The sequence below is a fragment of the Cherax quadricarinatus genome, chromosome 44 (assembly GCF_038502225.1).
Source record: "Cherax quadricarinatus isolate ZL_2023a chromosome 44, ASM3850222v1, whole genome shotgun sequence".
In the NCBI taxonomy this organism is placed as follows: domain Eukaryota; kingdom Metazoa; phylum Arthropoda; class Malacostraca; order Decapoda; family Parastacidae; genus Cherax; species Cherax quadricarinatus.
In genome coordinates this window covers 6,783,588-6,810,652 of record NC_091335.1, presented here as the reverse complement: position 1 = coordinate 6,810,652, position 27,065 = coordinate 6,783,588, and the positions used below count along the sequence as shown (strand labels likewise).

Sequence of the window (27,065 nt, the reverse complement as noted above, 5' to 3'; positions counted from 1 at the left end):
TAGAGTATACATGGCTTCTTGACTGTGTAGATGTTTGTAATGTTTTTAGCAGTCTTAATCAGCACAGTAGTCCTGATACCTTCCTCCATTCTAATTGTTCTTTATCTTGATCTCTCTATTCAAACAATTCAATTATCTTGTACTTCTATCCCCCTTTGTTTTTTCCCTCTCTCCCTTCTCTTTGCTTTCCTCCCCTTGCTTCATCCCTCTTGCTTTTCCTATTCACCCCCTTTCCCCTCTTTTCTCTATCTTGCCCACCTCTCCCATTTGAGTGCTCTTCCTCTGTTGTTTCTTCCAATAACTTCTCTTGTTTTCATATTTACCTACTTCCCATTTTCTCCCTTTATGTAAGAGTGGCACTGTTACAGGGTAGCTCAGCCCCTCTTGCTTGGCGGTTTGATCCGCTATTATGACAACCGCTCTGTCATGAGTCTCACCTCTGGGGTGGTGTGTGCTGCAGGCATTGTTCTCATTGCTGTGCTACACATATTTGTCTACCACCCATTCAACTTCAAATGTCGCCGCATCAGCCTGCATGCCAAGACAGCTTCTTGTACCTTGATCTTCAGAAAGGTAGGTCTTTCTCTGCATCAACTAAATCTGATGTGAAACATAACAGCTACATCTATAGAAGCACATAGACATAAATTAAAGCTTGTTATAAAATTGAAATATGTTTGGAATTCTAATACTTGTGCATTTATCTTTGGTTACTCCATGAAGAGGGATGCCTTGATGGTAGTAAAGGGCTCTTGATCTCAGGAATTGGGAGCTATCCTTCCCCTCTATGGATCACTGCTGATTACACCTTTTACCCAGGTGCTGCATGACCCTTATGGGGTTAATGCTTTCCCATATAATATTACAAAGAGTAGTACTGTAGTAATCTTTTTTTTTTCACAATCCATGCATGTTAATATTAGTTTAGAGGCTTGTAGTGCTTGTCTAGAGCTCTGCTGTCATGCACCGTGATGCGTTAGAGGTGAGAATTTCTACAGTATAGTTAAGGTGGGTTTCAGGTGCATGCTGCTGCTTCTCAACACATCGCTTTCATATCTTAAAAGATTTTCAAATTGAAGAATTATACTAGACACAAAATTGTTTTCCTTGTTATATATGTTGTTAATATTTCTATTATGTATATGTTGTATTCAGAATGACTTTAAAATTGGTTATACGTTGAAAATAAATGGTATAAAATACCGACACAATGGAAACATAAACACATATGCAGTTTAATGTGATCCTTTGACAACGTTTTGCCCACACAGTGTCCTTTTTCAAGTCACAAACAGATCTACCTGGGGTGGAAGGTATGCGAGTATTTATAGTCAGGTTCAGAATGTTGAGGTCAGGTGGAGAATGCTGCATCTGATGATCTACCAGGTGGGGTTATAGAGTCTTGTCCAATACCCCTGCCAAGCTACCCAAGACTCTATAACCCCACCCGGTAGATCATCAGATGCAGCATTCTCCACCTGACCTCAACATTCTGAACCTGACTATAAATACTCCCGTTCCTTCCACCCCAGGTAGATCTGTTTGTGACTTGAAAAAGCCCACTGTGTGGGCGAAACGTTGTCAATAAAGGATCGCATTAAACTGCATGCGTGTTTGTTTCCATTGGTTATACGTCTTTAACACTGATGTGGAAAATTAGTTTTAGATTGTTTGGTGACTGTTTACCTTCATAGTTTTATTTAATCATATATTAAACTTGGAAAAAAGAGAAATACGCATTTTGACTTTTAATCTATTTTTTTTTTTCAGTATCATTTTACACAAAATAAATTTTTCTGTTATTGTATTTGAGAATAGAGATCCTAGTTATGTTTCTGAGGTTTGCATTCTGGAACTTAAAATTCCCAGTGCTGTTTACATGTCTTTAAATAACAGAAAAGGCACAATACCGTGACTGGAACGATACACAAATAACCCGCACATAAGAGAGAAGCTTACGACGACGTTTCGGTCCGACTTGGACCATTTACAAAGTCCAAGTTGGACTGAAATGTCGTCGTAAGCTTCTCTCTTTTATGTGCGGGTTATTTGTGTACATATCTTTCTTTTTTATAGTTCACTGTGATTTGACTTATCAAGGAACAAGTTTTGCTAGACTTGCTAATGCTTTATTTTATCTTGAAAGCCTTAGAAGATGACTGGCAAAAAATATACTGAGGATGAGAGGGCATACTGGTCAGTACTATGGAATTTTGTTTCCTGAACTCCACATTCTTGCAGAAAAAATATACTACATGTTTCAACTAAATTTATATCCTTCTGGTTCCTTGTATTTCAGGCCATCACTGATAGCAAGTTATTTTGAGAGAATTAAATAAAGGTATTGGAGTTTTGCTGACATTTGCCCCAGCTTAGTGTCTGATCATATCAGAAGTTTTGAAAGTACTGTATACTACAACCCTGACCTTAGTCTTTGATCATATCGGTAGTTTTGAAAGTACTGTATATACTACAAATAGTGTACAACAACCCTGGTGTTAGTGTCTGATAATGTCTAGTTTTGAAAGTATACATTTTGTTCCTATCTGTCGATCACTAACAGAGTATACAATATCTGTGAAGACAGTTACCATGTTTATTATAGTAATTGAGAATAAGTGTACCTGACCTTGTTTCCCAGGAAGTGAATAGATTTACCTGGAAGGCATTTCGGGGATCATTTTCATAATTTAAAATGCATTGAATTTCTTTTATTTGTGTGTACGTGTGTGCACACCTATATATGGTTACAGGGGTTGAGTCATAGCTCCTGGCCCTGCCTCTGCTGTTCACTACTGGGTGAATGTGCATGTGAATTTGAAAGATGAATAAAATCAAATTAGAATTATCTTTTCTGAATTAGATTTTCTGCATAAAATGCTGTAAGATGAGCTCTTGAACCCGTGTTTGTATTGCAATTACTACTATTGTTGGATATAAACAGTCTGGAAATTTAAAATAATGTAGGTTTTCCAAACTTTATGCAAATTTGCTATTACAGTGGACCCTCGACCAACGATATTAATCCGTTCCTGAGAGCTCATCGTTAATCAAAATTATCGTTAGTAGAGTTAATTTTCCCCATAAGAAATAATGGAAATCAAATTAATCCGTGCAAGACACTCAAAAGTATTGACAAAAAAAATTTTTACCATGTGAAATATTAATTTTAATACATACAAACTGAAGAAGACATGTACAATTACATGACACTTACCTTTATTGAAGATCTGGTGATGATTGATGGGATGGCAGGAGGGGAGTGTGTGGATGGTGTTGGTGTTTAGAAGGGGAATCCCCTTCCATTAGGACTTGAGGTGTCAAGTCCTTTTCCGGGGTTACTTCCCTTCTTCTTTTAATGCCACTAGGACCAGCTTGAGTCACTGGACCTCTGTTGCACAACATATCTGTCCATAGAGGCCTGTACCTCCTGTTCCTTTATGACATTCCAAAAGTGTTTCACAACATTGTCAGTGTCACAATTAAACACTTGTTCAGGTTTCAATTCTTCACTGTCTATGTACAGTGGACCCCCGGTTAACGATATTTTTTCACTCCAGAAGTATGTTCAGGTGCCAGTACTGACCGAATTTGTTCCCATAAGGAATATTGTGAAGTAGATTAGTCCATTTCAGACCCCCCAAACACACGTACAAACGCACTTACATAAATACACTTACATAATTGGTCGCATTCAGAGGTGATCGTTATGCGGGGGTCCACTGTACTCCTTGAATTCCTGCACATATTTTTCAGCTGCTTTTTGGTCCGAACTGGCAGCATCACCATGCCTCATCACACTGTGTATGCCACTACGATTCTTAAATCTCTCAAACCAACCTTTGCTGGCCTTAAATTCACTCGCATCACCACTAGTTGCAGGCATTTTTCTAATTAAATCGTCATACAACTTCCTAGCCTTTTCACATATGATCGTTTGAAAGATGCTATCTCCTGCTATCTGTTTTTTGTTTATCCACACCTATAACAGTTTCTCAACATCTTCTGTCACTTGCGATCTCAGTTTCGAAAACATAGTTGCACCTTTGGCAAGAACAGCTTCCTTGATTGCCGTTTTCTTGGCCACAATAGTAGCAATGGTTGATTGGGGTTTTGTGTACAACCTGGCCAGCTCGGAGACACGCACTCCACTTTCATCCTTAGCAATGATCTCTTTCTTCATATCCATAGTAATTCTCACCCTTTTTGCTGTAGGGTTGGCACTAGAAGCTTTCTTGGGGCCCATGGTGACTTATTTTGCAGGTGCAATCACTAAAAACACTGTGATAATATGAAATGTTCCAATTGTATGTTTGGATGGGACCGCGGTGGCTGGCTGGCATGTAAACACTGGCCACAAGTGGACACGTCTCGAATGGAACGAATCGTGTTGGTCGAGTTTTTTAGCGCTAGTCGAGGCAAAATTTTTGCGTTAAAATGTATCGCTAGTTGGATTTAACATTAGACGATGACATCGTTGGTCGACGGTCCAATGTATAGTTGATTTTCCATTTCTGTTGATAATTATGCATGTGTAATTTCACTATGTGATATGCAGTTTGCTGAAGGTATTAAAGATTATTATGCAAAATCAAGTGGCCTGATTGAGCTTAATGCAGCTACAATGAGCCTAAAATGCATAGACCCCATAAAGCAAGGGGCACCTCTCTATTATACCTGATGCAGTACAGGTGCTCCTCAACTTAGTGGTTTGACTTACGACATTTCAACTTTACTATGGTGCAAAAGCAATTTCTTTGGAGACGAAACTTAAGATAATTATCCAGCATGAAGACAGCAATCCGTAACTTTTTTTCCCAATGTGCTGGCAGTCTCCTGTCGTGGCATGGTGGCCCAAAAAAGAAACGACACCATCATTCATGCATAATCACTGTCTCTGCAGAGGCACACAGATAAGACAGTTCAGATATCACTCCAAATAGCAAATATCCCAAACCCCTCTTTTAAAGTGTAGGCATTGTACGTACCACCTCCAGGACTTAGATCCGGCTAACTGGTGTCCCTAAATCCCTTCACAAAATATTACCTTGCTTACACTCCGTAACTTGTACTCATTTATTTACTTTTCAATACTGGTATATATAATTACTGTAATTATTTACTTATTCAGTGACAATAGTTATTTAGTTATTTAGCATATATTCATATTCGACTTAGAATGCTTTTGTCGGAACGTTACCCCCATTGTAAGTTAAGGTGCACCTATATGCACTTAACTGTTGGCTTGGGAGGGTCCCCTACCTGCAGCCCAGTTCTCAACAAGGTGTCCTAAACCACATTGACAAAACTGTTTTTGGTCTATTTTCCCTGACCCTTCTTCCTCCCTTCTTTTGGGTTAATATAAACATCAAATTACCTCGGGCCTTATGTGCAATTAATCTCTTAAATAAATTTTTTGTCCTTGATAATTTCTTGCAGGAAGCAAATGGTTTAAGCATTAAGTTATTCTAAAGACAGGATGTTATGGTCTATATATAGTTATAATGCATCAAGGTATTGGTTATATAGAAAAAAGTTATTTCTATTATATTATGCATATTACTAAGGGAATGGTGGTCGTACTCTTCAAATATATAATCTTTGCAAGCAAAGTTTGCCTCTAGACAAGGATGCCTTGCTTTACAGGATTGGTCAGCCACTCTGCCTGGGTGGACTGATCCGTTATTTCAATAGGGAGGAAGGGTACACGACACTGGACGGTTGGCTTTTCTCGGCAGGCGTGGTGATGGCATCGGTGCTTTATATATTTGCACACCATCCCTTCTTCTGGGGCATACAGCATAGTGGCATGCAGATACGGGTAGCAAGCTGTGCCATGATATACAGAAAGGTACTGGTGAAGGTGCTGCATCTCTTGCATCTTGCCTGCTTTTTTTTTTTTTTTTAGTTTGCTGCTTAGTACTGGGTGAAAGAAGATAAATTAGTTTTGTTTTTCACAGTTGAAAAACCTGTTAAGATTCTTCTTTTCCATAGCACTATAGTATTTACTAGCAAAGCAATTCTAATTTTCAGTGCCATTGCATTCACTTAAAAACAGCTTTTCTTTTTATCGTCTTTAACCCATAAACAGTCCAAACAGATCGACGTTCAAATTCGTAATGCTACAAAAGTAGATCTACTTTTTTTACATATTTTCAAATATAACAAAAAAAATGTAGATAAAAGTTTTTTTACACGTTTTCAAATGTAAAACAAAAGAGATCTACATTTTTTTACGTTCTTTCAGATGTTGAAAAAAACGTACATGTATATATACGTTTGGACCATTTAAGGGTTAACAGTCACTAACAGCACAATTCTACTTCTTCTAACACTAAGGCATTCACTACCAAGATAGCTCTACTTTTCATTTTATTATACTATTCACTTAGTCTTCTGTAGTTCTGCTTTCTATAACATTAAGGCATTTGCTAAAACAGCAGTTTTAATTATCACTGCATGTAAACACTCATCCTTATGTTAATATAAAGTAAGAAATATAATCATGTATTATTAAAGTAGACTTTAAAAAGTTATGACTGTATATTTTGTTTTGTTGACTGTCTTGCTATTCTTTGTGGCCAGAGATTCCAAGAGATTCTTCCACATCACAAGTTTCTCCTTGATTTTTTTTTATTTAGCTTGTTCCCTCAAGTCCTTTGCTTCAACAATACATTCATGTAACTTACATTATTTACAACCTTTTCCTAAATAGATCATTGAGTTTCACACTAGTTACAGTGTGCTAATGTTTGCTTGCTTTAAACATTGGTGAGATAACAAATGGGAGGACTACATCAGGCAGTGCAAGACACATGGTCACTGCTTCAAGTTGTTAGCTTCATGTGCTCTGTTTAAATTGGAGGACAGTATAGCATGTGACATTAATAGGTGTGACTCTCGAAGGTGTTTCATCTTGTATTAAACTATTCTTTAGTCTGCATATTCAATTTGATGAAATTCCTATATTCTTTCAGTGTGTGTGAATGCTTGTATTGGGGTAAAGGGTGACAGGAGATGAGTTCTCTGGCTAGGATGTCTGCACTTGTTCAGTGCATGGGAGAAAATGGTTGGTAGGCAAGATGCTTGCAAAGGATTAATATGCTTCACTTTGAATGAGGTGTAACATACACAGATGGGAATTTATTAGAATATACAGTCATAGTCTAGGTAGTAGGTTGGTAGACAGCAACCTGCCAGGGAGGTACTACCATCCTGCCAAGTGAGTATAAAACAGAAACCTGTAATTGTTTTACATGATGGTAGGATTGCTGGTGTCTTTTTTTTTGTCTCATAAACATGCAAGATTTCAGGTACATCTTTCTACTTCTACTTACACTTCGGTCACACTACACATACATGTACAAGCATATATATACACACCCCTCTGGGTTTTCTTCTATTTTCTTTCTAGTTCTTGTTCTTGTTTATTTCCTCTTATCTCCATGGGGAAAGGAGAACAGAATTCTTCCTCCGTAAGCCATGCGTGTTGTAAGAGGCGACTGAAATGCCGGGAGCAAGAGGCTAATAACCCCTTCTCCTGTATATATTACTAAATTTGAAAGGAGAAACTTTTGTTTTTCCTTTTGGGCCACCCCGCCTCGGTGGGATACGGCTTGTACGTTGAAAGAAAGAAGATACAATCAGAGTAACTTGTACAGTATACTGTACACTTTTGATTCTCTTGCAAAGTTCTTTTATACGATTCTCTCATATATTGAAGATTTTCTGAATCTTTCTTTCAACAAACCGACCGTATCCCACCGAGGCGGGGTGGCCCAAAAGGAAAAACAAAAGTTTCTCCTTTCACATTTAGTAATATATACAGGAGAAGGTGTTACTAGCCCCTTGCTCCTGGCATTTTAGTCGCCTCTTACAACACGCATGGCTTACGGAGGAAGAATTCTGTTCCACTTCCCCATGGAAATAAGAGGAAATAAAAAAGAAAAAGAACTAGAAAGATAATAGAAGAAAGCCCAGAGGGATGTGTGTATATATATATATGTTTGTACATGTATGTGTAGTGTGACCTAAGTGTAAGTAGAAGTAGCAAGACATATCTGAAATCTTGCATGTTTGAGACAGAAAAGAGACACGAGCAATCCTACCATCATGTAAAACAATTACAGGTTTCTGTTTTACATTCACTTGGCAGGACGGTAGTACCTCCCTGGGTAGTTGCTGTTTACCAACCTACTACCTAGGAAAATGCAATTACATGTTCATAAAATGCATGCTTCATCAGTTTTCTTCTAACGATGCTCATTATCTCTGTGTTGTACACACTGTAAAGACACTTCAGAAAATTTATATATTTATCAGGCATTGCGCTTGAGTAAGGCAGCCTTGGGAAAGACAACAATTGGCCAGATGGTCAATTTGTTGTCAAATGATGTTAACAGATTTGATACCAGCGTTATCTTCATGCACTACCTCTGGATTGGTCCCCTTCAGGTAAGTTCTTGACTCTGAAAATTAGAAGAGATTATTTTTACAAATTTGATGATTGATGGTCTGGTTTAAATTTTTACATGTGGCTATAAACCCTCAAATCTGCTCACCTTGTGACCAAAACTTTCTGATTTTTATGACTGTTTTTGAGAACCTTTGTATATAAAATAAAGTGCAATATCAGTCTACTTTTCTGAATAGTCAGTCATGTGATTGTGATTTCATGTTTCTTAAATGTTTATCTTTCATTAAAATGTTATTGTGTAAATTAAGAATATTTATGTATTACTGTATTTTCTTGTTATGCATATTTGTAATTCTTAAATCCCAGTTAACACAGTGACTCGTAACATTGCTGATATTGCTTTAGTACATGCAAGAGAATGAGTTTTGAGCAGTAAATATTGAATATGGAGTAGACACAACTTCATGTGGCACCTGATCATGCAGACAAATTTTGTACCCCAATGTCTTGAATGTCACTTGAAATACTTCCCTTTTGGGTCATATTTTGTATGTTCCTTTCTTAGACTACCGTTTTTGCCATCATTAATGGCAATGCCTGACTGGTGCCGGTTTTTGTGGAAATATTTTGCTCTGTGTTACATATAATTTGAATGTTTTAAAATATTTCCACTTTTAAATTTTGCTGAATTAAATGTCCTTCACTTGAGAGTTTGCAATACTGCCTCTGCTGCCACTATTGCTGCCACCTACTAACTACCTACTGCTATTTTCTCTTATAAGCAACATGAACAGTTTTCAGATGTTTATACTTTCATTTTTACAAATACACACTACATACAAAATAACTGAAGTATTTTTGTTATTGCAGACGTTGATAGTGTTGGGCATCCTTTGGACAGAGCTCGGGCCATCATGCCTGGCCGGGATTATGCTCCTCATACTCTTTGTACCGCTTCAGAGTAAGATAATATTAACATGTTTTGTAATACTTTCAAAAGATGAAGACAGTAGTATGGCTACAAATAGCTTAATATCAGCACTTGTTAAATTTTTTATGTATTATAATTACATGAATTTTTGGTGGACTGAAATGTATTTTTTTATTTATTAATAGGAAAGAGTAAAGTGATAAGGATAATGAAAAAGTTACGTAACGAAAGATTGGATATCAGGTTGGAGGGAGAGTGTGTGGAGGGGGTGAATGTATTCAGATATTTAGAAGTGGATGTGTCAGTAGATGGGTCTATGAAAGATGAGGTGAATCATAGAATTGATGAGGAGCAAAAGGTGAGTGGTGCACAGAGGAGTCTGTGGAGACAGAGAACTTTGTCCATGGAAGCAAAGAGGGAAATGTACGAGAGTATAGTTATACCAATGCTCTTACATGTGTGTGAAGCATGGGTGGTGAATGTTGCAACAAGGAGAAGGCTGGAGGAAGTAGAGATGTCATGTCTGAGGGCAATGTGTGGTGTGAATTCATAGTTTGGAAATTAGGAGGGGGTGCAGGATTACCAAAACTATTATCCAAAGGACTGAGAAGGGGTTGTTGAGGTGGTTCGGACATGCAGAGAGCATGGAACAAAATAGAATGACTTCAGAGGTGTATAAATCTGTAGTGGAGGGAAGGCGGGGTAGGGGTCGGCCTAGAAAAAGTTGGAGGGAGGGGGTAAAGGAAGTTTTGTGTGAGAGGGGCTTGGACTTAAAGGAAGCATGCATGAGCATGTTAGATAGGAGCAAATGGAGAAAAATGGTTTTTTAGGATTTCACGTGTTGTTGGAGTGTGAGCAGGAACTCAAGTTTTGGCAGGCCAGACTTGAGTCCTGGAGATGGGAAGTACAGTGTCTGCACTTTGAAGGAGGGGTGTTAATGTTGCAGTTTTATAACTAGTGTAAGTGCGTATCTGGCAAGTCAGTGATTGAGTGAATGATGGTGAAAGTTTTTCTTTTTCGGGCCACCCTGCTTTGGTGGGAAACTACCGATGTATTAATAAATAAAATAAATATTCCAACATGTAGATAATTTTTTTGTGGTGGTTTAGTTGACACTCTGGGAGTTTGTGTGTATATATATATATATATATATATATATATATATATATTTTTTTTTTATTATCACACTGGTCGATTCCCACCAAGGCAGGGTGGCCCGAAAAAGAAAAACTTTCACCATCATTCACTCCATCACTGTCTTGCCAGAAGGGTGCTTTACACTACAGTTTTTAAACTGCAACATTAACACCCCTCCTTCAGAGTGCAGGCACTGTACTTCCCATCTCCAGGACTCAAGTCCGGCCTGCCGGTTTCCCTGAATCCCTTCATAAATGTTACTTTGCTCACACTCCAACAGCACGTCAAGTATTAAAAACCATTTGTCTCCATTCACTCCTATCAAACACCCTCACGCATACCTGCTGGAAGTCCAAGCCCCTCGCACACAAAACCTCCTTTACCCCCTCCCTCCAACCCTTCCTAGGCCGACCCCTACCCCGCCTTCCTTCCACTACAGACTGATACACTCTTGAAGTCATTCTGTTTCGCTCCATTCTCTCTACATGTCCGAACCACCTCAACAACCCTTCCTCAGCCCTCTGGACAACAGTTTTGGTAATCCCGCACCTCCTCCTAACTTCCAAACTACGAATTCTCTGCATTATATTCACACCACACATTGCCCTCAGACATGACATCTCCACTGCCTCCAGCCTTCTCCTCGCTGCAACATTCATCACCCACGCTTCACACCCATATAAGAGCGTTGGTAAAACTATACTCTCATACATTCCCCTCTTTGCCTCCAAGGACAAAGTTCTTTGTCTCCACAGACTCCTAAGTGCACCACTCACTCTTTTTCCCTCATCAATTCTATGATTCACCTCATCTTTCATAGACCCCTCCGCTGACACGTCCACTCCCAAATATCTGAATACGTTCACCTCCTCCATACTCTCTCCCTCCAATCTGATATTCAATCTTTCATCACCTAATCTTTTTGTTATCCTCATAACCTTACTCTTTCCTGTATTCACCTTTAATTTTCTTCTTTTGCACACCCTACCAAATTCATCCACCAATCTCTGCAGCTTCTCTTCAGAATCTCCCAAGAGCACAGTGTCATCAGCAAAGAGCAGCTGTGACAACTCCCACTTTGTGTGTGATTCTTTATCTTTTAACTCCACGCCTCTTGCCAAGACCCTCGCATTTACTTCTCTTACAACCCCATCTATAAATATATTAAACAACCACGGTGACATCACACATCCTTGTCTAAGGCCTACTTTTACTGGGGAAAAATTTCCCTCTTTCCTAAATAGCAGATACCTCGAACCCCTCCTTTAGAGTACAGGCATTGTACTTCCCACTTCCAGGACTCAAGTCCGGTTAACTGGAAGGAAGATTTATGTAGCTTAAAATTCCTTTACCTGTATAGATTACTAAAAATAAGAAATAGTTCTTCACTATTAATGTGATTCAGGTCTTACTGTAAATGATAAATTCTCCAGGTTGGATGGGCAAGGTGTTCTCCAAGCTGAGACTGGCCACTGCGCACCGCACAGATGAGCGTGTGCGTATTATGAGTGAGGTAGTCAATGCCATGAGAGTTATCAAGTTGTACACATGGGAGAAACCTTTTACAGCACTCATAGAGAAAGCAAGGAAGTAAGTAATATTTAAATAAAAAAATTGGAATTTTTAAATAGCCCATGTAAGTACAGTGGACCCCCGGTTAACGATATTTTTTCACTCCAGAAGTATGTTCAGGTGCCAGTACTGACCGAATTTGTTCCCATAAGGAATATTGTGAAGTACATTAGTCCATTTCAGACCCGCAAACATACACGTACAAACGCACTTACATAAATACACTTACATAATTGGTCGCATTCGGAGGTGATCGTTATGCGGGGGTCCACTGTACTTGATATAATCCTGTGACGATGATGCACCAGAGGGAGCATGTCACAGTACACCACAGTCAACAAAAGAAGCACTACTGTAAAAACATTAGAGATTGCTTGTGGCAGCATCACGATTCCTTAGAATAAACAACACTAGACATTGGATTTAAAAATAAACTAGTAATTGAGTGTGATGTAATACAGCCTCCCCTCACTTTGTGATGTACATACTCGTTTACTGACGCCTCAGACTTACGACGGGCTCTCTGACCAGTATTCGTACCTAAATAATGTATATTAGAGCTGCTTTCCTCTATTCTTTTTATTTCAGTATACAATACACTACTGTTTAAACATTTAAAAATATACCAGAAATGTTATAAATGGTGCAAAGGCGATATTAAAACAATATCGGAGATGGTTGACACAAACTCACTACCATTGTAGTATGCTCCTCACTTAGTGACGAATTTGTTTAACAAATCTCAGGAATAGAACTCAGTCGTTAAGTGAGGAGAGGCTGTAATTACTTTTTCAAAATAGTTGTGTCTGCTGTATTAAGCCGTTACAAAATCATCAGCTAATTGTGAGAAAAGCACTGACTAACCGTATTTCCTAGCTCTATGATTATTATGTTAATACTTTACCTTTTGTGATCTCTCAGATCTGAAATTGATGTGATCATGAAGACTAACTATTACCGGGCAGTTAACATGTCTCTATTCTTCACCTCATCAAAAGTGATAGTCTTCTTGGCTCTCCTCACATATGTCCTCACTGGCAATGTTCTCACAGCAGAAAAGGTAAAAGGAAGGTGTAACTTGAACCTCGTTTCTTTAATACATTTATTAAGTTTTGTGAAGAGTACTTTAGGTCTTAGTTCCCCATGAAATGAAAAATGTCTCTTACCTTTCAGTATATCAGACAATCCCTTCAACTGTATTACAGTATTTCTAATTACATACTTTCTGTAGTATTTCATATTTGAAAGCGGTATATATTTTTCCCTCTTCTCATGAAAGTGGAATTCTATTATCACTACAGTTGTCTGTAAACTCACTCCAGTATTTTGATTGAAGTAAATTAGGTTACTTTATATGTAGTGTGGATACAATATGTATTGAATGTATTAAAAAACATTTCAGTCAATAATATATCAGTTACCCGTCATGTTTCAGGTATTTGTCACTAGTTCACTCATCAATAATGTTCGACTTGTGATGACACTCTTCTTTCCCTTTGGTATTGCTATGGGCTCTGAAACACTGATATCTTGCAGGAGGTTACAGGTGTGTTGCTCATGTTTGTTGTTTTGTAGTGTTATAAAAATGAAAGAATGAGACACTCGTGCAGTCTTGAGATTGATGGACTGAACACATCGACTCCTGCCTGAGGGACTGATAACCTCAAATTCCTCCTTATCTTCCACTGTTATTCTCTGTATTGGACTGAAGTCACTGGCTGGTGAAACATTTCCTCAGTAGAGATTCCCAAATGTTACGCAAGTGTCCCATTCTTCAACTTCTCGGTTTATAAAACCATTTTTATCACAATAAAGGTGCTTTGTATTTTGCTTATTTTATGAGACTACACTATAATGTATATTTATGATAAAATATTACTAAGTTTAGGAGTTGGTTTATAAAATTGAATTTTACTATATATTAGACTACTCAGGAATGATTTATTATTATTATTTAAATGTTAATATTTTATATTGTAAAATTTGCTGGACATAATCTTGAATTATACAATTTCATAACCTAGAACTTCCTCGAGATGGAAGAGAGAGAAGACGAAAGTTCCATACAGAAAAGCAATCTCAGGCCCAAACAAAAGGTAATATTAACGTATTATTTTTTGGGGGTTTATAATGTAGCATTGAATAACAATTCTAGGCAAAAAGAATGTTGTTAGAGACGAAGAAAAGTCTTTGGTGACTGGAAGGAAGCAATACATTTCTGGCAAAATGCCACAGCTATAAGAATTCACAACTGACCTACACAGTTTAGAAAGAAAATTTTTGTCATTTTGATCCATCCTGTACCATTATCAGTTTGACCTTATAACATTTCAGGATGGATCAAAATGTCTTAAGTTTCATCTGTATATTGAGAGTTAATAGTGACCTTCTCATTGTGAGAGGTAATGTTGAGGCAGAGTTAGGTTGTGGATGATGGCTGGACACACTCTTAGGTCAGCACATTGTTTCCTTATGCAAAGCATAACTGTAACATTGGAGGATATGTCAAGGTCAGAAAGAAGATATGAAAAGTTTTTTTTTTGCCTTATTGATGAAGATTGTGATTTAAAGAAAAAAATCACATTCTGGCAGGATTGTGGACTGACAGTAACAGATCTGACTGCAAAATGGAGTGAAGCAACAGAAGAGGACACATTAAGTGAGGTGTCTTGTTCAGTGAAGACTGGAGAGCTACTTGCTGTTATTGGTCCAGTTGGATCTGGGAAGGTAAGTCACCTATGACTTTCCTATAGTGAAGTATCATGGCTTGATTTGTATATTCTTTTTCAACACACCGGCCGTATCCCACCGAGGCGGGGTGGCCCAAAAGGAAAAACGAAAGCTTCTCGTTTTACATTTAGTAATATATGCAGGAGAATGGGTTACTAGCCCTTTGCTCCTGGCATTTTAGTCGCCTCTTACAACATGCATGGCTTATGGAGGAAGAATTCTGTTCCACTTCCCCATGGAGGTAAGAGGAAATAAACAAGAACAAGAACTAGTAAGAAAATAGAAGAAACCCAGTGGGGTGTGTATATATATGCTTGTACATTTATGTGTAGTGTGACCTAAGTGTAAGTAGAAGTAGCAAGACGTACCTGAAACCTTGCATGTTTGAGACAGAAAAATGGACACCAGCAATCCTACCATCGTGTAAAACAATTACAGGCTTTCGTTTTACACTCACTTGGCAGGACGGTAGTACCTCCCTGGATGGTTGCTGTCTACCAACCTACTACCTACTGATTTGTATATATAATTTTTTATTTAAGCTTAATATTTACAATGTATTGGAGCAAGGGGCTAGTAACCCCTTCTCCTATATAAATTACTAAATTTAAAAGTAGAATTTTCATTTTTCTTTGGTCACCTTGCCTCAGTGGCATATGGCTGAATAGTTGAAAAAAAAATTTTTAGTGTACTGATGTGTTTTAATTCTAGCTGTTGTTTGTATTTTACTATTTTTAGGGATCACTTCTTCAAGCAATTCTTGGAGAGTTGCCTGCTAAATCTGGATCAATCTCTATCAGGGGAAAAGTGGCATATGCATCTCAAGAACCCTGGGTGTTTTGTGGAACTTTGCGGCAAAATATTCTCTTTGGGCAGCCTTATGATGTGAAGAGATATAATGAAGTCATTAAAGGTACGTTTGTCAGTCATGAACATCATATTTACCTTTTGGAAAAAAATCACATTGCACTTAACATACAGCATGTCTCACAAAATAGTAATAACATGATTACAAACAAAGCACGGAACGGGTGGGGTTTGAACCCATGGTGATGGAATCTTATCCAGCTGGCCCAGTGGCTTACACAATGGCCTAGAGCTTTGCAACTCACTCACCATGGGTTCAAACTTCACTTGTTCCATGGTTTATGTTGCTTACCTGGAGAAGGTTTCGGGGGTCAATGGCCCCCATGGCCCGGTCTGAGACCAGGCCTCATGGATCAGGGTCTGATCAACCAGGCTGTTACTGCTGACCGCACACAAGCTGACTTACGAACCACAGCCCAGTTGGTCTTTGGGAATCTGATGTATTTATTTTTAATCTTCTCTCTCCCCTCCCCATACACACACACACAATGATCCCTTTGTATTCAAGGAGATTGCAGTTCTAGAATGTGCTCCAAAAGCAAATGCAGTACTAGAAATGTGAATGTTGAACTGATTAAAAAAAAAGGTTGGAGGGAGGGAGGTAAAGGAGGTTTTGTGTGCTTTGGGCTTGGTTTTTCAGCAAGTGTGCTTGAGCGTGTTAGATAGGAGCGAGTGATGTGCTGTTAAAGTGTGAGCAAAGTAAAATTTATGAAGGAATTCAGGGAAATCAGTTAGCTGGACTTGAGTCCTAGTGGTGGGAAGCACAGTACCTGCACTCTGAAGGAGGGTTGAAGATACCTGGAGGGTGTTCTGTCACTTTCTTGCTTCTGGCAAGACAGTGATGGAGTGAATGGTGGTGTTTCCTCTTTTTCAGGTCACCCTGCCTTGGTGGGAAATGGCCAGTGAGCTAAAAAACAAAAATGTGTGTATATATATATATATATATATATATATACACACATACATACATACATACATACCTTTTATATGACAACATGCGTGTTGTAAAAGTCAACTAAAATGCCGGGAACAATGGGCTAGTAACCCCTTTTCCTGTAAAGATTACTAAAAAGAATAAGAAGAAAATTGTCAAAGTGGGAAGTCTGAATGTGCATGGATGTTGTGCAAATGATAAGAAAGAGATGATTGTGGATGTTATGAATGAGAAGAAGCTGGATGTTCTGGCTTTAAGTGAAACAAAGCTGAAGGGGGTGGGAGAGTTTCAATGGAGAGGAATAAATGGGATTAGGTCAGGGGTTTCAAATAGTTAGAGCTAAAGGAGTAGCAGCAATAATGTTGAAGGATAAGCTATGGCAGGAAAAGAGGGACTACAAATGTATTAATTCAAGGATTATGTGGAGTAAAATAAAGATTGGATGTGAAAAGTGGGTTATAGTAAGCATGTATGCACCTGGAGAAGAGAAGTGTAGAGGAGAGAGAGAGATTTTGGGAAATGTTGAGTGAATGTGTGGGGAGTTTTGAATCAAGTGTGAGAGTAATGGTGGTTGGGGATTTCAATGCTAAAGTGGGTAAAAATGTTGTGGAGGGAGTAGTAGGTAAATTTGGGGTGCCAGGGGTAAATGTAAATGGGGAGCCTTTAATTGAGCTATGTGTAGAAAGAGATTTGGTAATAAGTAATACATATTTTATGAAAGAGGATAAATAAATATACTAGGTATGATGTAGCACGTAATGAAAGTAGTTTGTTAAATTATGTATTGGTGGATAAAAGGTTGATGGGTAGGCTCCAGGATGTACATGTTTATAGAGGGGCAACTGATATATCGGATCATTATTTAGTTGTAGCTACAGTTAGAGTAAGAGGTAGATGGGAAAAGAGGAAGGTGGCAACAACAAGTAAGAGGGAGGTGAAAGTGTATAAACTAAGGGAGGAGGAAGTTCGGGTGAGATATAAGCGACTATTGGCAGAAAGGTGGGCTAGTGCAAAGATGAGTAGTGGGGGGGTTGAAGAGGGTTGGAATAGTTTTAAAAATGCAGTATTAGAATGTGGGGCAGAAGTTTGTGGTTATAGGAGGGTGGGGGCAGGAGGAAAGAGGAGTAATTGGTGGAATGATGAAGTAAAGGGTGTGATAAAAGAGAAAAAGGTAGCTTATGAGAGGTTTTTACAAAGCAGAAGTGTTATAAGAAGAGCAGAGTATATGGAGAGTAAAAGAAAGGTGAAGAGAGTGGTGAGAGTGCAAAAGGGGAGCAGATGATAGAGTGGGAGAGGCACTGTCAAGAAATTTTAATGAAAATAAGAAAAATTTTTGGAGCGAGTTAAACAAGTTAAGAAAGCCTAGGGAAAGTATGGATTTGTCAGTTAAAAACAGAGTAGGGGAGTTAGTAGATGGGGAAAGGGAGGTATTAGGTAGATGCCTCGAATATTTTGAGGAACTTTAAAATGTTGAGGAAGAAAGGGAGGCGGTAATTTCATGCACTGGCCAGGGAGGTATACCATCTTCTAGGAGTGAAGAAGAGCAGAATGTAAGTGTGGGGGAGGTACATGAGGCATTATGTAGAATGAAGGGGGTAAAGCAGCTGGAACTGATGGGATCATGACAGAAATGTTAAAAGCAGGGGGGGATACAGTGTTGGAGTGGTTGGTACTTTTGTTTAATAAATGTATGAAAGAGGGGAAGGTACCTAGGGATTGGCGGAGAGCATGTATAGTCCCTTTATTTAAAGGGAAAGGGGACAAAAGAGATTGTAAAAATTATAGAGGAATAAGTTTACTGAATATACCAGGAAAAGTATACGGTAGGGTTATAATTGAAAGAATTAGAGGTAAGACAGAATGTAGGATTGCGGATGAGCAGGGAGGTTTCAGAGTGGGTAGGGGATGTGTAGATCAAGTGTTTACATTGAAGCATATATGTGAACAGTATTTAGATAAAGGTAGGGAAGTTTTTATTGCATTTATGGATTTAGAAAAGGCATATGATAGTGGATAGAGGAGCAATGTGGCAGATGTTGCAAGTATGTGGAATAGGTGGTAGGTTACTAAATGCTGTTAAGAGTTTTTATGAGGATAGTGAGGCTCAGGTTAGGGTGTGTAGAAGAGAGGGAGAATACTTCCCGGTAAAAGTAGGTCTTAGACAGGGTTGTGTAATGTCACCATGGTTGTTTAATATATTTATAGATGGGGTTGTAAAAGAAGTAAATGCTAGGGTGTTCGGGAGAGGGGTGGGATTAAATTATGGGGAATCAAATTCAAAATGGGAATTGACAGTTACTTTTTGCTGATGATACTGTGCTTATGGGAGATTCTAAAGAAAAATTGCAAAGGTTAGCGGATGAGTTTGGGAATGTGTGTAAAGGTAGAAAGTTGAAAGTGAACATAGAAAAGAGTAAGGTAATGAGGGTATCAAATGATTTAGATAAAGAAAAATTGGATATCAAATTGGGGAGGAGGAATATGGAAGAAGTGAATGTTTTCAGATACTTGGGAGTTGACGTGTCAGCAGATGGATTTATGAAGGATGAGGTTAATCATAGAATTGATGAGGGAAATAAGGCGAGTGGTGCGTTGAGGTATATGTGGAGTCAAAACACGTTATCTATGGAGGCAAAGAAGGGAATGTATGAAAGTATAGTAGTACCAACACTCTTATATGGATGTGAAGCTTGGGTTGTAAATGCAGCAGCGAGGAGACGGGTGGAGGCAGTGGAGATGTCCTGTCTAAGGGCAATGTGTGGTGTAAATATTATGCAGAAAATTCGGAGTGTGCAAATTAGGAAAAGGTGTGGAGTTAATAAAAGCATTAGTCAGAGGGCAGAAGAGGGGTTGTTGAGGTGGTTTGGTCATTTAGAGAGAATGGATCAAAGTAGAATGACATGGAAAGCATATAAATCTATAGGGGAAGGAAGGAGGGGTAGGGGTCGTCCTCGAAAGGGTTGGAGAGAGGGGGCAAAGGAGGTTTTGTGGGCGAGGGGCTTGGACTTCCAGTAAGCGTGCGTGAGCGTGTTAGATAGGAGTGAATGGAGACGAATGGTACTTGGGACCTGACGATCTGTTGGAGTGTGAGCAGGGTAATATTTAGTGAAGGGATTCAGGGAAACCGGTTATTTTCATATAGTCGGACTTGAGTCCTGGAAATGGGAAGTACAATGCCTGCACTTTAAAGGAGTGGTTTGGGATATTGGCAGTTTGGAGGGATATGTTTATCTTTATACATATATGCTTCTAAACTGTTGTATTCTGAGCACCTCTGCAAAAACAGTGATAATGTGTGAGTGTGGTGAAAGTGTTGAATGAAGATGAAAGTATTTTCGTTTTGGGGATTTTCTTTCCCTCTTTTTTTTTTTTGGGTCACCCTGCCTCGGTGGGAGACGGCCGACTTGTTGGAAAAAAAAAAAGCAAAAAAAAAAACACTAGTGTTGGAGGAAAAGTGAAGAGGATAATTCTTCTGGGTCATTCTAGATGTGCATTCAAAAATGGAGACAGTGGTAGTAATTCCTAAGGTGGTAACTGTAGCATGGGAATATTATGCAGAGAATAAGGAATATAGAGATTATAATTATGGTGGTGTGAAATCAGAGAATGGAGAAAGGGTCGATTGGTTGCATTCTATGGTCATTTAGAAGAGATAGAGAAGAATAAGTTGACCAAGATGTATAAATTTACAAGTGTAAGGAAGGTGTAGGAACTGTTTCAGGAAAGTTGGCAGGAAAGGGGTGAAGGTTTTAAGTAGTTGGGACTCGAGCATGTAGCAGATGAGCAAATATGTTAGAGCTGTTGTTGTTGTTGTTTGTTGTTGTTTTGTTGTTGTTTGTTGTTGTTGTTTGTTGTTGTTGTTTGTTGTTGTTGGTTGTTGTTTGTTTGTTGTTTGGTTGTTTTTGTTGTTGTTTGGTTGTTGTTGTTGTTTGGTTGTTGTTGTTTGGTTGTTGTTGTTGTTTGGTTGTTGTTGTTGTTGTTTGGTTGTTGTTGTTTGGTTGTTGTTGTTGTTTGGTTGTTGTTGTTTGGTTGTTGTTGTTGTTTGGTTGTTGTTGTTGTTTGGTTGTTGTTGTTGTTTGGTTGTTGTTGTTGTTTGGTTGTTGTTGTTTGGTTGTTGTTTGGTTGTTGTTGTTTGGTTGTTGTTGTTTGGTTGTTGTTGTTTGGTTGTTGTTGTTGTTTGGTTGTTGTTGTTGTTGTTTGGTTGTTGTTGTTGTTTGGTTGTTGTTGTTGTTTGGTTGTTGTTGTTGTTTGGTTGTTGTTGTTGTTTGGTTGTTGTTGTTGTTTGGTTGTTGTTTGGTTGTTGTTGTTGTTTGGTTGTTGTTGTTTGGTTGTTGTTGTTGTTGTTTGGTTGTTGTTGTTGTTTGGTTGTTGTTGTTTTGTTGTTGTTGTTTTGTTGTTGTTGTTGTTTTGTTGTTGTTGTTTTGTTGTTGTTGTTGTTTGGTTGTTGTTGTTGTTTGGTTGTTGTTGTTGTTTGGTTGTTGTTGTTTGGTTGTTGTTGTTGTTTGGTTGTTTGGTTGTTGTTGTTTGGTTGTTGTTGTTGTTTGGTTGTTGTTGTTGTTGTTTGGTTGTTGTTGTTGTTGTTTGGTGTTGTTTGGTGTTGTTTGGTTGTTGTTGTTGTTTGGTTGTTGTTGTTTGGTTGTTGTTGTTGTTTGGTTGTTGTTGTTGTTTGGTTGTTGTTGTTGTTGTTTGGTTGTTGTTGTTGTTGTTGTTGTTTGGTTGTTGTTGTTGTTTGGTTGTTTTGTTGTTGTTGTTTGGTTGTTGTTTTGTTGTTGTTGTTTGGTTGTTGTTGTTGTTTGGTTGTTGTTGTTTGGTTGTTGTTGTTGTTTGGTTGTTGTTGTTGTTTGGTTGTTGTTGTTGTTTTGTTGTTGTTGTTGTTGTTTGGTTGTTGTTGTTGTTGTCAGAGTAACAGTTGTGAAGGGTTCCAAGGAACTGGGTAGCCAGACTGGAGTCTTTAGGTGAAAAGTACAGAATGTTCCCTATGAAGGATGAATGGGGAGGTTGCAGCTCAGTGTTATTTGAATTGTTTGTATGCTTATGACAAGATGGCTGTTGAAGGAGTGATGGTGAATGTGTTTTCTTCTTTGGTTCTTCCTGTCTTGGTGGGAACTGCTAATGTGGTAAAGAAAATCTAATGCAGTTGTTTGTGCTTTCTCTGCTTTGACTTGTGCACTGGCTACCTTGCTGTAGATGAACCTATGAAACTGACTGCTTAATAGGGCACCACTATTGCTAACCATACAGGCAGTAACTTGGTTTCCTGTATCATAGATTTGAATACCAAGAGTTGACAATTTTTTTTTTCATGTGTACTATATTGTACATTTACCATGAAATTTTTATTACCATCTTCTGCCAGGGTGACCCAGAGAAGGAAACTCATTCTCTATCATTCTCTCAATTGCTGTCTTGCCAGTGTATTGACTTCACAGATCTGATGGCCCACCAGCTGCAGTATTCTCACTCCTCTTTCGAAGTGCAGGCACTGCTCTTCCCACCTCCAGGATTCAAAGCCAGCTAACTAGTTTCCCAGGAATCTGTCATAACTGTTATCTTGTTCTTCTCACTCCTACAGCACATTAAGCCACAAGTCACTTGTTTTCACTTGCTTACATGAGCTTGTTAGATGCTTAAGCTCCTGTCACTAAAACTTCCTTTACCACCTTCCCATATCCTGGGGCTATCCCTACTCACCCTTCTGTGCCCAGTTTATACACTCTCTAGGTCATCTTATTTTCTTCCATCCTCTTTAATTACTCAAACCACTTCAGCAATCCTACCTCATCCCTCAGGTTATACCTTTGGTAACCCCACACCCTCTAATTTCTGTGCTTTGAATTCTGTACTTATTTGCATAACATGAGCATGTGTAATAAGAAATCTGTAATATCAGTGGATGAGAGACTGTGGCAAAAATACCCTAGGATTAGTCATGCTGCAGTTTAAGCGTGTACATGGGAAACAAAGCAATTACAAATTTTAAATAAAGAATAAGGTTAAAATTATTTTTCTCTTGTGTTGTAGTTTGTGCATTGGAGCAGGACCTAGAGCAACTGCCGCAAGGAGACCAGACAATGGTTGGTGAACGTGGGGTTTCTCTAAGTGGTGGCCAGAAAGCCAGAGTCAACCTTGCAAGGTAAACTATTATATTTTCATTCTTTCTATGCAAATTGGTCAATATTTTAAACCTTACATTTAGCCTATGGAGCATAAGGTACATAAAAATTAGTAATAAATTGAGGCCAAAGTTTGAGGCCCTTTAATGCTTGTAAGCTTAGAAGTTAAATTGTGGTTACTGAGTGTTAAAATGTTGCTTGATTTTTATACAGGAGGAATTTTATGATTCCTCCCAATTTGTTGTATCCTTACCTACAGGGCTGTTTATTATGATGCAGACATATACCTGCTCGATGATCCACTCAGTGCAGTAGACAGCCATGTTGGCCGACATTTGTTTGACAACTGTATCATGAGGCACCTCAAACACAAGGCCAGAGTGCTTGTAACTCATCAGTTACAGTACCTGCAGCCAGCATCACAAATTCTTATATTAAGAGAGGTATGTCCACATCTGTAAGAATGTCATTCTTGTCATTTATTCTCTGTACAAGTTTTTTGTAAAAATATTTGTTAGCCACCCTTTTTTTTATCAACACTGTACAGGTTTATTTCCAAGTGATAACACTTAGAAAAAATACTGAGTAATAAGCATGCATGTAAAAGGTCTGAAAGATCAGTAGCTGTCAAGTGAGTTCCTTAGGCGGCATGTATTTTAAATGACCTTAGGAATTTCAGTTGGTAGGTTTTAAGTATTCAGGTGTTATCAATCCATAGGGTCACACTGAAGCCATTGGAGGCTATCATCAGTTGGTCAATAGTGGCATCGACTTTGCATCTTTACTCTCTGATGGTGACGATGAGAAAGTGGGGTCACTATCACGAGAACCCAGCATGAGAAGCACTAAGAAGAATGGTGTCATCCCAAATGGAAGACATGTTCAGGATGGAGGTAAATGCAAGAATTTTTATTTTAGTATTGGGTTGAAGTATGGCATTTTTTCAGTATGTATATAAAAACTGATTTTCTACACAATTTTCTACACAGTAATTTCTGATAAACTTTACCTTCAATCTCAGTCGTACTGAAATTTAGCTATTCTGTATGGGAGTATTTATAGAAGATGTGCTCAAAACAATAATCATTGGTAGTCAATTTTTTTGGGGGGGAACTAATAGATCTCTGCAGCATTAGCAATTGTTGTAGAACTTGAATTATCTACTATTCCAGTTGGATCCTCAAGGTCATTGCAAAGGAAGGGGCGTCTGAATTCAGAGTCAAGTGTGTCTTCCTTTCACGATTCTGTTGAGGTTGAGAATATCTTGACCATCTCTGGGGCCAATATTGCTGGCTCATCTCTCTCCCTCAGTGACAGCATCAAAGAGTCTCCTAACAAGAATTCTAAAAAGGTAAGGTAGAATAATAAAAATACTGTACAAATACACCCCTCAAGGTAGGTTCCTGGATGCTGGTGAGGGGCTCTTGATCTAGGGAATTGGATCTGTGCTCCAGTTCCCTGAATTGAGCCTGAATACCTTCCATCCCCCCCCTCCCCACATGTGCTGTATAATCCTATGGGTTTAGTGCTCCCCCATAATTATAATAATGTACAAATACAAATTTGTATTTTTATTGTGGTACAAAATGTAGTTTACACGTGATAAAACATTCCATACCACGGGCGGGGTTAGAACCCACGATCAGTCATAAACAGTGTTAAGCACAAAAGAAAGCCACTGGTATATGGTGCACTTGAGGCAAACTAATCCAAATGCTTAAAGCCTATTTAAGGTTTAGACATAACTATTAAGTGAGGTTTCTTGTACAGTTAACTACAATCATATGTACGGTAAGAAAGGTAGTTAATGAACAAATGGTACTATGAAATTTTTTTTTTCCAGATTTTATAATACTTGGGAGAAAGGGACCAATAACCCCTTCTGTATAAATTACTAAATTTGAAAAGAAGAAATTTTCTTTTTGTTGGGTTGCCTTGATTTGCTGGTATATGGCCAGTTTGTTGAAATTGAATTTTTTTATTAGTATTCTAATTTATTATAAAGTGCAAGCTTTGTCTCAGGTGAGTACAAATAGGTGAGTACATGCATTTATCACAACACTGCTGCAGGTGAGTACACATATTTATCACAACATTACTACAGGAAGAAATGGTGCACATCCAAGAAGTCCACCTTACCTCAAAAAAAAATCATTTTTATTTATTTTACTTTTAATGTATTTAAAGTAAAATTTATATGAAGTAGCACATTTCTCTCCTGTGACAAGTAAATAGTTCATTACCAATAACTTGTTTAGCTATCAGAACTTTGCGGCACAGTCCCTGGACTCGTAATATGCTCACGGGATGGGTATGGGATGCATAATTAAGATGTTAGGTAAAATGACACAAGTGCAACTAATGTGACATTTTATTGTGGCAACATTTTGCTCTCCAGGAGCTTTATCAAGCTCTTGAAGAGCAAACCACAATAAAATGTCACATTAGTTGCACTTGTCATTTTACCCAACACGTTGTTGGTAATTCTACCAACATTAATAGTACTTGATTAAAGATATTTACCTCCATCCTTCTCTGTTGTGGAAAAATGCCTAAGGAAGACCTGCACAGTATGATGTAATTCCTTTAGTGCCACTAGTGGAACACATTCTTAATCGATTTAAAAGGGGAGTTAACTACATGCATAAGCATTTGAAAGTAGAACTTTCACATATTGACTACACCATAATTCGATGGGAGGAAGATATGCTTGTCAGTAGTCATGGCACCCTGGGAATACCCATGGGCCTTAAAAAATAAAAGGTGTTTGTCATTAAATGCCTTGCTTCTTCTTTGATCTGTTTTTGCTATGCCACATTATGACATCACTAATTTTTGTCATTGGTACAGATTTTCCAATAAAATGTAATCCATAATTTTGGCAAGCCACTGCATTCTTTTACGTTAATGTTATCTCTTGTTGATTTTGAAATTTATATATTATATAGTTGTCATATTCTTAAATGTCCAATATAAAGCATGTTCTGTGCCATTCTAACATTGTCAACATCTTCATCGTGGTTCCATAGCACCTCCGCAGTGACAAAAGGCTGGACAACAGAACTGAAGAGGAGAAATCACAATTACTGGTTTATAAGATTTTTCACATGTTTGCTTTTTTGGCATACTGTACTGCATATTTGTCTATGCTCTTGCAGTGTTTTCTAAAATCAATTGTGTGCTCTCGTTTACTTGTGTTATCTTGAAAAAAAATTCTACCTTTTCAATACTTGGAATGCTGTTTACAGTAGAGCCTCAATATTCATGGTTACATTACTCGAGACACACGGAATACCAGTTCCACAAAATAAGCAACTGCATTGTTGAATCAGCAGAATGCTAAAGCATGTTTGCCCTTATTTTAAGCATTCACAAGAAATAGGGGAAACATGATATGCACCTATACAATACTGTATTAACAGCAGTATATGTGAAATATAGTAAAGTTTTCCTTCATATGTTTAAATTTTAACAGCCTCACAACCTCACTGGGAACATAGACTGTGAATACATAGTCAAGAATGAAGCTTATTCATAGCACCATCCGCAAGAAAATGCACAATTAAATTAGGCATATTCCAGTGTCATGAATATTGAAGTTGTACTGTATTTCATTTAGAGAGTTCAGTAATAATGTTCATATAGTGTTGTGTGTTGTAGTTAGCATAAATTTTGAGTGTCGATTTTTGTTTGATGCATAAATTTATATATGTATTCCAATAGCTTTCAGTGTTTAAGTTTTTGTCTTTTGTCTTTTTGATTAGTGTAATACTAATTGTAAGTTTTTAGGGTCACATGACCTTGGTGGGAGATAGCCTGTATTAACAACAGTGTTGCCATTTTAAGATGAAGATTCCACTTAATTGTAAATATTTTCCTTCCCCACTTCATGGGAAAGTGGAATTCTTCTCCAGTAAGTTGTTCATGTTGTAAGAGGCGACTAAAATGCCAGGAGCAAGGGACTAGTAACCCCTTCTGTATAAACTACTAAATTTGAACCCATAAACGGTCCAAACGTATATATACGTTTTTTCAACATTTGAAAGTATCTAAAAAAAGTAGATCTTTGTCTTTTTTACATTTCAAAATGTGTAAAAAAAACTTTGATCTACTTTTTTTTTTTTTTTTTTTTTTTTTTTTACATTTGAAAATATGTAAAAAAAACGTAGATCTACTTTTGTAGCACTACACATGTGAACGTAGATCTGCTTGGACCATTTACGGGTTAAAAAAAAAGCTTTGTTTTTCTTTTTCGGTGACCCTGCCTCGGTGGGATATGGCCAATGTGTTAAAAAAAAAAATCCTTCCCCAAAATTTCTATAAATTTTTTTCATAACTGTTAATTTATTTTTCTGGTATACAGCA

General features: G+C 38.0%; 1 protein-coding gene across 6 annotated transcripts in view; it reads left to right on the top strand.

Annotated features, from left to right (window-relative positions):
* LOC128697480 (ATP-binding cassette sub-family C member 4-like) overlaps positions 1-27,065 on the top strand; it is a 73,636-nt gene that overhangs the window by 3,766 nt on the left and 42,805 nt on the right. For 3 of the 6 annotated variants that reach the window (XM_070094046.1, XM_070094045.1, XM_070094047.1), the window contains exons 3-16: positions 5,647-5,851; positions 8,323-8,454; positions 9,287-9,377; positions 11,918-12,074; positions 12,978-13,116; positions 13,492-13,602; positions 14,081-14,152; positions 14,649-14,783; positions 15,525-15,699; positions 22,609-22,720; positions 22,960-23,143; positions 23,419-23,593; positions 23,873-24,051; positions 25,730-25,789. In XM_070094046.1, the coding sequence (XP_069950147.1) occupies positions 5,647-5,851; positions 8,323-8,454; positions 9,287-9,377; positions 11,918-12,074; positions 12,978-13,116; positions 13,492-13,602; positions 14,081-14,152; positions 14,649-14,783; positions 15,525-15,699; positions 22,609-22,720; positions 22,960-23,143; positions 23,419-23,593; positions 23,873-24,051; positions 25,730-25,789 (1,927 nt within the window). Of the gene's footprint in view, positions 1-368; positions 574-5,646; positions 5,852-8,322; positions 8,455-9,286; positions 9,378-11,917; positions 12,075-12,977; positions 13,117-13,491; positions 13,603-14,080; positions 14,153-14,648; positions 14,784-15,524; positions 15,700-22,608; positions 22,721-22,959; positions 23,144-23,418; positions 23,594-23,872; positions 24,052-25,729; positions 25,790-27,065 lie in introns of those variants that run through there. The other 3 variants (XM_070094050.1, XM_070094048.1, XM_070094049.1) reach the window with 3 other exon arrangements.